The sequence below is a fragment of the Harpegnathos saltator genome, unplaced genomic scaffold (assembly GCF_003227715.2).
Source record: "Harpegnathos saltator strain DR-91 unplaced genomic scaffold, Hsal_v8.6 scaffold791, whole genome shotgun sequence".
NCBI lineage: Eukaryota > Metazoa > Arthropoda > Insecta > Hymenoptera > Formicidae > Harpegnathos > Harpegnathos saltator.
In genome coordinates, this window is record NW_020230639.1 from 462,617 (window position 1) to 473,803 (window position 11,187).

An 11,187-nucleotide genomic window follows, 5' to 3' on the forward strand; every position below is an offset into this window, starting at 1 on the left:
AAAACTCTTAACTCGGAACTGTACTGTCAACAATTGGATCGTCTGAAGGAAGCAATCGCCCAGAAGCGGCCAGCTTTGGCCAATAGGAGAGGAATTGTGTTCCATCAGGACAACGCCAGGCCACACACATCGATAGTGACTCGCCAGAAGGTCCGGGAGCTTGGTTGGGAGGTTCTTATGCATCCACCTTATAGTCCGGACCTGGCACCAAGTGATTACCATCTGTTCCTGTCCATGGCGAACAATTTTGCTGGTGAAAAATTCGCTTCAAGAGAGGCTTGTGAAAATCGACTGTCTCAACTTTTTGCCAATAGGGATGGGGGCTTCTATGAAAGAGGCATAATGAAATTACCTTCAAAATGGCAACAAGTTATCGAACAAAACGGCGCATATTTGATCTAAATCGAATCATTCTAACTATGGTAATTAAAGCCTTCAATTTCATGCAAAAATAATAGATTTCTTTTTACTACACCTGATATTACAATTATGAATGCTGAATATGCGCTAGGTGCGCAACTAAGTTTCCAGGTTCTTTTGATCAATGAAAAATGGAAAATTTCAAGAGAGATACAAAAAATGGTTTATTCAAAGTATCGTCTCTCGCTAGCTACACATTTTTGCCATCCCTCTGGCAATACATGAATACCGCGACGATAAAACGACGCGTCTTGTGGACCGAAACCATTCATCCAACCAATTTTGCGCTTCTTCGAAATTGGCCAAGTGTTGGCCAGCCAAGCCATGCGCCATCGACCGGAACAAGTGATAGTCGGAAAGGGCCAGGTCTGGAGAATACGGCGGGTGCGGTAGCAGATCCCATTTCAGCGTTTCGATGGTGTCCTGGACGATGGAAGTGCGATGGCACGGAGCGTTGTCGTGCTGCAATATCACTCGCTCGTGTCTCGTGTCCCATTCTGCCCGTTTTTCGAGCAATGCATGGTTCAAATTGATCAGTTGTTGTCGGTAGCGATGCCCGTTGACACTTTCGCCCGGCTTCTCTTCAGCAGCTCACAGTACACGATTCCTTTCTGGTCCCACCAAATGCAGAGCATTGTCTTCTTCCCGAAGCGATTTGGCCGTGCCGTCGATGTTGATGCTTCGCCAGGTGAAAGCCACGATTTTTTGCGTTTGGGATTCTCGAAATATATCCACTTCTCATCGCCAGTAACAATTCGATGCAGGAAACTCTTTCTTTCATGCCGCAAAAGCAAAATTTCGGAAGTGGCTCTTCGATTTTCCATCTGTCTCTCAGTCAACCCATTTTCCTTCCTTCTGAATTTTCCCATGGCATGTAAACGTTTGGAAATACCTTGGCGAGTCATGTTTAATGCCGCTCCGCAAGTTGATCTTGTGTTTGCGTATCATCTTCATCCAACAACGCTTGCAGATCGGTGTCCTCAATTGTTTTTGGTCTTCCGGAGCGCTCCTTGTTCTCAGTGTCGAAATCGCCACTTCTGAATCGCGTTTAAACCGATTTGTGTTTGTCTTTTTCTTCAATTTCCGTAAATAAGTCGAATTATTAAAAGTTTTTGGTGAATTTTCTCTTGCGATGTGGAAAAACCAATATCAAATGTATTATTAAACATGTTTATCTTACTGAAATCATATAAATCCTGATCAGCGCACTCTTTGTATAAGCGTATCCATGTATAAGACCGTACAATTAAAAGTCTCAATTCGTATTAAACTCTAGAATGATTTTGACAGGTCTTATATCGCAATCGTTAGAAATACTGAAATTATTACGAAAATGTCACTGTCACATTAGATAAATTCTTCAAATTTTAATAAAAAATGACTGCAACCTTATATGTAATCATACATTATCACAATTTTATCTAAATGTTCATTTTATGAAAATATGTGCAAGCTATCTGTGATTATGTAATATACAGAATTAATAATCTGCGTCGAACTGAATAACTACGCAGTCAGAACCACAACGTTGACTCATGAACGTTAGAACACTACGTTGATTCGACGTCGCTGAAGGTTGGATTAACGTTGATTCAACGGTTAATTGACCATTTCAATGTCAAATCAGCGTCGAATCAACGTTATGGTTCTGTCTGGAGTATGTGTTTTTTTATTTAATAAATCTTCCTTCTGTTCTTTGATATTCCTTTAGCTGTTTAACTTACGTTATACGTTTCTTTGTATTTACCCAGAATAAGTCGAATATTTTCTTTTATGGATATACGAATTTAGAAACAAAATGGCATTGTGACATCTTTAGTGAGACACTTTTTATCATTAGATATCATTCGCAGATATTATGTAGATGATATCATAAAGTCAATACTCTCAAGAAATGGATCCAACGTGTAAAATTTTATATACTACTATAAGATACAAAGTAAATATTTTTAAGACTTTTAGGTTACCTAAATTTTATCAAAATGTCACGTTAATTTACGTAATAACACGTGATTAAATCGTGTATCTGATGTTTAAAATGTTCGATAACAGAAAGCAAGAAAGCTATAAAATATGACGATCGCCGAACGATCCAGTATCCAGTATACGTGATCGCTCGCTTAGTCGGTACATTAGTAATTAATATCGAATTCTATTGCGGTACTTTATTATAAAATATCAACATTAACTATAAATAACGTAATATCAATGTTATAATTTTCTACTCATCAATATTAAGATAAAGTAACATCCTGATTGCATCAGATGTTGACCTCAGTGCGAATTGCTCATTGAACAAAAAAAAAAAAAGAAACATTGACAAATATCAACTAATCGAAAATTAATTCTTTTGGGTTGGCAACTAAGTTCCCGCCGTTTTTTAAATTTTTTAAAAGTTTCTTTTTCAATAAAAATTAACAACTAATTAATCAATAATGTATTCTCCCTTGTTGTTTACAACTTCTTCCCAACGTTCAACAAGATTTTCAATACCTCGTTGGTAGAAATCATACGGTTTCGACTCGAAAAATTCATCCAACCAAGCTTTCAATTTTGCATGAGTATTGAACGAAACACCGCGCATAGCATTTGAAAGAGATCGGAAAAGGTGGAAATCCGTTGGTGCCAAATCGGGAGAGTACGGCAGATGTGGCAGCACTTCTCAGCCATGCGTTTGAATGGCTTCCTTGGTCATATTGGCGATATGAGGGCAGGCGTTGTCGTGCAGCAAAAGAACTCCATGCTGCCGATTAGGTCTTTTAACATAAATAAATTAACATAAATTAACTCGAACAAAAAAACAAAACATAGATTCCGGTAGAACAAAACATCCTCTTTCGAATGATCTAAAACATTATGCCAAAAACATTTAATGACATGCGGAATGTTAAAATTAAAAAAAAAACGGCGGGAACTTAGTTGCCAACCCAATATATTGAAAAAATTAATTTGCACAAAAATTGAGTAGAAAAGAATCGATAAAAAGTCTACAGACGTATACAGGCACACACACCGTGGCACAAATTTTTTTCTCTTAATAATTTTTGTAAGCATTGACTATCACCTTTCTGAGCATATCTTTAGTGAAATATTATATGAATTATCAAACACATATTATTATGAGTCTAGAATGATATCATAAAGACAATATTTCAAAGAAGCGGATCCAATCCATAAAATTTTATACGCTGGAACTAGTGTAAGGTATGAGTAAAAATAAAAGACTTTCAAAGTAAAAATTAAATGTAAAGTAAAAGGCTTTTAAGACTTTTAGATTAGCTGATTAGCGTATTATAGATAGCATACTATCTTGACGTGCTCTTATTCCTTAGATTTCTGTCATTAACAACTAATATAATAATTATTGCGAATATCGCAAAGCGGTATGGGACTTTGTGTTTGCCTTAGTTTGTTCTATGTCTCCACGAGCTCTGTAACAAATGAGATACTCTGTATAGTGATATTTGGAGTGATAGTCTGGAAATAGCACGCTATCAATGTTACTGCGTTATTCTCTTTTTATTGCTCCCTTCTAAGCCATATTGCATTGGTTACGAGAAGTAGGTAGTCGGGAGTTGGTAGTCAGGGGTTTTGAGATTCGAGTCTCAACCGAGAACATTGAGATAGATGAAGTTCAATCTCGATAAGCTTTTGTTGCTTGTATCTCCTTTATTCGTTGCAAAACAACGATAGCGTCGGAAATCACTAACATAAATAATCGAAAACGAGCGGGAGTGGGAAAAAAGCGAAATAGGCGTACGCTTATAAGTATGAGCGATTTATTGAGATCTACAGCATCAGTTGTTCAGTTGTTCATACAATATTTTGTTTGATCTATCACACTGCCTTGTAGCCGGAATCATCGTATTAGACGTGCATAAAAATTATAACATAACAGGATAATCAATCTTCAGACATTCTCTGCCACCACTTCAGTTCAGACTTTGTATTATTGCTGGAATGCTACGATAATAATATGGTGTTGCAAAGTTAAAGAAGGATAAATTGAAAATTATACGTACATTTTGCGGTAAGTGAAACATTAACTGGTATATTACCTAGTAAACACCAACTATAAGTAAGTAATGTAACGTCAATGTTATAATTTTCCTCTCATTAATATAAAGATAAAATAACATACTGATTGTATCGAATGTTGATCTCAGAGTAAATTTCTCAAACGAAACAACATTGACGAATACGCATGTCAACGGATCGAAAGTTGATTCTTTATTGAAGGAATTGATTCGTACAAAAATTGAACAGAAAAGAATCGGTTAAAAAAATCGACGGTAAAATTCCCGTTTAAGCGAGGCATCTCCGATAGTCTTGATGTTGGCATATACATTATAGTGTTAAACCTTTCTGAGTAACATACAAAAGATTTTAGCCGTCGCTTATTGTTTATTAAGAAGCAATAGAATTTTCAAAAAGAAACCACGGTTTTTCGACGCCCCGTACATTCCAAAAGTAACATATAACATTTAACATATAACAGAATTTACTGCTCCGTTTGAATTTTAGAAGTCAATACGTGATATGTTTATCAACAAATATTAAGTAGAGAACAAAATTTACTGTTGTGTTTCAGTTGCCTCGGTTAGATTATACGGTTTCAGACGGTTAGATTATAAAATTTTAATATGTATTTACAAATTTCTCAATATGACATACAATTTTGATGCATTGTAGAATTTCTTATGCAAGAAGATTAGATTAGATTAGGTTAAATTAGGAGCAGGTGCCTCCTTTAAACGAAAGTTTAACCAAATCTACATATACACGCACACATTCTGTGGCTCAAATTTTTTTCTGTTTTAATAATTTTTATTATTATAATAAATAATTTTTATAAACGCTGACTGTCGCCTAAAAGTGAAAATAAATCTTTCATGCAAATTTAAAGCGGTAGCCGCTAGGCAGTGCCAACGGTGGATGAGCCAACGTTCTCTTATCATTAAATTCTTGACGTAGTGATATACTTATCACTGACTAAAAGCAAAAATAAGTTTGAACGTCATGAAACATTTTTAAAACTATATACACATAAAAATCAATATTTTTTCATAGATGATTGGCACCAACATAGTGATAACAACAAATAATTGGATATTAAATGGGATAATGGCAGTAATAATGCTGATGATAATAACCGTAGTGGTCGCATATCTCTTTATGACACGCAAATTCAATTACTGGAAGAAACGAGGTGTTTACGAAGTAAAACCAGTGGCATTTTTCGGCAATATGACAAATTGTATATTAGGAAAACGATCTCCCAGCTTTATCTTCAAGGATTTGTATGACAAGACTAAAGGATTACCGCACATGGGTTTATATATATTCGATAAACCTTGCTTATTGTTACGTGACCGGGAAATAGTCAAAGATGTTCTAATAAGAGACTTTGATTACTTCTGCGATCGAACCATGATGTGCAGTCCGACAGATCGACTTGGACGTTCCACACTTCCACTATTGAAGGAACCAACCTGGAAAATTGTGAGGGGAAAATTGACACGAGTTTTCACGTCTCACAAATTAAAGAAAATGTTCGATTTCATGATGGAATGTTCCGTCGATCTAGATTCGTATCTCGATTCGTTGGGATTAGATGGTAAATGCAATACCAAATACAAGAATATTAATTAATATTTTGTCGGTTGCTATTACACATAACTTGATTGAGCTAAGAATATAGCACTGATAATTACGTTATTTATAACTAAGCGATTTCATGAAAAAAATCGGCTGCAGAAGCGATAATGCTTATGAATGTATGAATACCGATAGTGCATTTAAAAGTATTTCCATGAAATATGCAGTCATCAAATTGTTAAGTATACATATGAAGGCTCGAAAGCTTACAAGAAAGTAATATTTAAAATAGAAATCAATCGGTTTCTTTTCTTGTTAACTCATGTGTAACATTAGTAATATATTAGTTGCATTACTGCTTAACAGACTAATTCGGAATATTCGTTGGCAGGTAAAGGAAAGATAGTAGATGTGAAGGATTTATTCATCAATTTAACCACAGACATAATCAGCAACACTGCTTTTGGAGTCAAGATCAATTCGTTTAGAAATCCGAATAATGAGTTCCGTATAAAAGGAAAAAAGACGACCGACTTTACTCTGAAGCGTGGTTTGGAGTTGATAATGGTGTTTTTCTATCCTGAAATAACTCGTTTGTTTAATATAAAATTATTTGGGGCAGGATGTAATAGATTTTTTCGGAAATTTTTCTGGGATATGGTGGAGCAGCGCACACAATCCGGCAAAAAGAGGGGAGATCTAGTCGATATCCTCATTAAACTCAAGGAAGAATTTGCCGATCAGGATTTTAATGATTTCAGTAAGAAAAATACGATTAATAATAATAGCATTTTTACATTACAGGAGAAAATTCTCCAATCGTTCCCAAGAATTTTAACGTTTTTATGTTTTCTCTTGATTAATCGAAATTAAAGATTAAACAGCGAAAGATCAGAAAAATTAGTTAATATAATTATTATAATAAAATATATTATATTTAAAAAGTAAATATTAAAAGATTTGCAAAATTTTTCTTTGTTCATATGAGAGTTTGGAATAGCAACAAGTCAATATGGCAATCTGTTGTTATAAAACTAAAATATACAACGTATACTTGAAAAATATTTTCAAAATATAAAGTTAATAGTGAAGAAAATGTCCGCGGGTTAATTTGATAATTCAGCAATACGAATACAGCTTGTACGAAATCACAGAATTTGACGGAGACGATCTAGTGGCACAAGCAGCTATTTTCATTTCCGGCAGTTTAGAGACCAGTTCAACGACGATGTCTTTCGCATTATATGAAATCGCGATACATCCTGAAGTCCAAAATAAACTGAGGAAAGAAATCCTCGATGCAGTCCGCGAAGCTGGAGGAAAAATTACATACGAGATGGTATATTTGAATATCACATACTATGAACGGTTCATATGAGATATGTTTTAATAGTGAATAAAACGAAGTTTACGCGGGCAACGGTTAATTCCAGTTATTTTCGTAAACGAATTGTTTTCAATATCGCGGATGACTGTTTTCTTGCGATTATTCCTGCATTATATAATCAAGATGTAACAGTTGCCTCTGACTCAAATAATTGTTTAAAAAGGATACTTGTTCATTTTTAGGTTACCATATCGTTACCATATCTCGACATGGTACTCTCCGAGACTATGAGAATGTACCCAGTAGTATCGGTCCTAGACCGTGAGGTAGTAAAGTCTTATAAAATACCAAATTCCGATCTGGTTATCGAAAAAGGTATGTCGGTTTACATCTCATTGCTCGGCATGCATTATGATCCGGAATACTTTCCGAATCCCGAGGAATTCGATCCGGAACGATTCAGTCCAGACAATATTCACAAAATACCGTCGTGCGCATACATGCCATTCGGAGAAGGTCCTCGCAAATGTATAGGTAAGAATGTTGTTTGTGTCTAATGTATCTGTAACTTTATCTATACTTTTCATTTGGACACAAAGGAATTATTACCGATGCACATGATCTCGCATTTTATGTTTAATGAGTCTCTTTAGAATTATTTGGCAAAGTAGAGAAGTATGGGATTTGCGATGTACGTAAATCGATAAATTATGATGACAAAGGAGGAGGGTCCCTAAGGCCCGTTTTCGGCACCCTTCGAAATTAGACCAAAATGGCTGGAATCACTTCCTTATACCCTTGGAATATTAATATTTAGTCAATTCTAGCCTAAATATACTTCAAGTACAGATGGTGCATCAGCGCGCCCGTCAAGCATTTCTTCGGAAAACTAAGCGTTTCTGAGAAAAATGTTTCAGATAAAAGTTGTATGGTTTCAAGAGGGACATAAGATGGTGTCATTAGTTTGACCTTGGATAGTCATTTGAAGGTCACGTGAATGTTGATTTCAATATTTTATATAGAACCCCCTATTTTTACATATCTTGTAGCTTATCTCGAGAGCTTTCCAAAACACTATCGTAGATCACGTAGAAACACTTATTGCAAATACTTCTGAAAGAAATGACTGACGTATTTTTTGCCGCAAGGCTAAATACGAAGGTTTGAAAAGAACTGTTTTAAGAACTGTATGCACTTTTTGGAGCAACTACGATCCCTTAAGCTTTCAATTCAATAGGCCAAGTTCTGCTTATGTCCATGGCCTCATATCGGACCCGATCTCACATCTTAATGTCAGAGATACACAAAATGCGTGTATGCGCGTACCCAGGGACCTAGTTATGATAAAAATAAAACTAGTTCTTGTCAGAGCTGCTTCTCGAGATTTTCTTATTACGCAAAAAGATATCTTGTTATTTTTGAGTTTTTCTTCTTTATTTTTTCTCTTTCTTTAGTTTTTAATCTTGCATAATTATTATATAATATGTATAATATTAATTATTAATTATTAATTATTAATATAATATATTAATTATGTAATATATTATATATTATATTATTATTAATTATTAATTATTAATTATTAATAATTATTAATTATCCAAGGTCAAACCAATGACACCATCTTATGTCCCCCTTGAAACCATACAACTTTTATCTGAAACATTTTTCTCAGAAATGCTTAGTTTTCCAAAGAAATGCTCGATACGGGCGCGCTGATGCACCATGTATACTTGAAGTATACACTCTAAATACTCCCGTTTAGGCTGGAATTGACTAAATATTACTTCCAAGGGTATAAGGAAGTGATTCCAGCCATTTTGGTCCAATTTCGAAGGGTGCCGAAAACAGGCCTTAGGGACTCTCCTCCTTTACGGCAGATAACGTAATCACAAAATACAGGGTGTTTAATAGCTGATCATGCAGACGAAAGTTGGAGATAGATTGGGTGTAGCCGAGAAGAAAAGTCATGTACCATAATGTCAAATTGCCAATAGTTATCGAGTTATTAATTAAAACATGTGAGCCAACGAGCGCGTAGAGAGCGGAGGGCGGCCGCAGTAAGCACGTAGACATTTGATACAGGCGGAGCGAGCGCGAACGACGAGGAGCGAGCGAGCTATGAGGAAAAACCTATAAAGAAAAAGCTCTCGCTCGCTCCTCGTCGCGCGCGATCGCCTCTTGTCGCTTACGTTGCCCCTCGCCGCGCGCGCTCGCCTACCGTCACTCGCTGACTCCGCCTGTATCAAATGTCTACGTGCTTACTGCGGCCGCCCTCCGCTCTCTACGCGCTCGTTGGCTCACATGTTTTAATTAATAACTCGGTAACTATTGCCAATTTGACATTATGGTACATGACTTTTCTTCTCGGCTACACCCAATCTATCTCCATCTTTCGTCTGCATGATCAGCTATCAAACACCCTGTATATTTGTTTTCAGGCATCCGTTTTGGGTTCTTGCAAATGAAATTGGGAATTATAAAAACGTTATATCGATATGAGGTGACGCCATGTGAGAAGACTACGATACCGATGAAACTCAATCCGAAAAGTCCCATAATATCGACGATGACAGGCGAAGTATGTCTAAACATACGGAAACTTGACATTGAAGTATAAGAAGTATTGATTAAAGTCTAACAAACTATTTGTCTCGCATTACTTTGTAAACACTCTTACAATTAGTTTGGTATGCCAAACTTATAAGTTCTGTGCTAATAAAATAATTTTTGAGAGAATATGTTAATAACTACATCGTCGCTATAGTTTAATGTTCAAATTTATGTATGTCTACTTTCATATCTGCTTTTATTTCGCGTTGAATAAATTATTATTATTATTGCGATAATTAATAAAGCTTGTTGTGACTATTGTGATATTAGACAGAGCTATTATTTATGCGGTGTTAACATTGTGTAAATTTAAAAATACATGTAATTTAATTAGATGCTTCAATGTATTTTATGTTATATGCTAAAACTTATCCATAATATGTGCATCTCGTTTCAGAGTGATTATATCTTTATGTGCTGATTATTTATGTATAAAATTTTTTTAATTTGTTTCTTTTCTGATGAAAATTAGATGCTTCAATGTATTTTATGTTATATGCTAAAACTTATCTATAATATGTGCATCTCGTTTCAGAGTGATTATATCTTTATGTGCTGATTATTTATGTATAAAATTTTTTTAATTTGTTTCTTTCCTGATGAAAATTGTTTATAATTGCTTAATGTGTCGACAAGAATCGGTGTAGCAGATATATTTATATTGATGATAATTGTAAATAAAACTTTCTTTTTATCCGCATAGCGTTCTAATGTGTATGATAATTTCAATATTTTCAGCGACTGCGATGTGAGATTAGTCCCGAAATCATTCTAGCTTTTAGTACGAATTAAGACTTATAATTGTACGGTTTTATACATGGGTTTTCTACTTTTTGTGTGTGACACGATGACATGTATGGTTTATCGTAATAGGTTTAACATAGGTTCGCCGTTCATTTCTGTTACCTATGCTGCGTGCCAGCAAATAATTTTATACGTGTTCTGCATTCAGGTTGGTCGAACGTGCAAGTGTAGAGAAAAAGTCCCAGTTAAATTTGAGTATGACAATTTTAATCCTTATTAGAAGAGTAATCCTCAAACGAGAAAAAGCCGTGTTGCTAGTGAAGATTGAAAAAAGGTTATACAATTGACAAACGTATCGGTATTGCTATTGATTACAAAGTGATGTAACAACATATATCTAAAGGTAAATAAAGAGATAGAAGTAGTAGAAAGTTATCACTAAGATAGGTAAAAGAGAGAAAAGAGGAACGTCGTGGAACGTCCTC

The 11,187-nt window shown here is 35.2% G+C and overlaps 1 protein-coding gene across 8 annotated transcripts; it reads left to right on the forward strand.

The window, feature by feature from the left end:
- The first annotated feature begins 2,527 nt into the window (after positions 1–2,527).
- LOC105189108 (cytochrome P450 6k1-like) lies at positions 2,528–10,101 on the forward strand. 8 transcript variants are annotated; one of them, XM_011150993.2, is made up of 8 exons: positions 2,528–2,580; positions 3,550–3,624; positions 4,274–4,450; positions 5,491–6,037; positions 6,410–6,778; positions 7,173–7,357; positions 7,588–7,879; positions 9,787–10,101. In XM_011150993.2, the coding sequence occupies exons 4-8, from the start codon at positions 5,491–5,493 to the stop codon at positions 9,963–9,965; spliced, it is 1,572 nt and encodes a 523-aa protein (XP_011149295.2). In that variant the 5' UTR covers positions 2,528–2,580; positions 3,550–3,624; positions 4,274–4,450; the 3' UTR covers positions 9,966–10,101. The 8 variants fall into 8 exon arrangements, with proteins under 8 accessions (XP_011149295.2, XP_011149297.2, XP_011149299.2 ...); XM_011150995.2 differs by having other exon boundaries at positions 2,528–2,547; XM_019844090.2 differs by having other exon boundaries at positions 2,545–2,580; positions 3,389–3,624.
- The last annotated feature ends 1,086 nt before the right edge of the window (positions 10,102–11,187 follow it).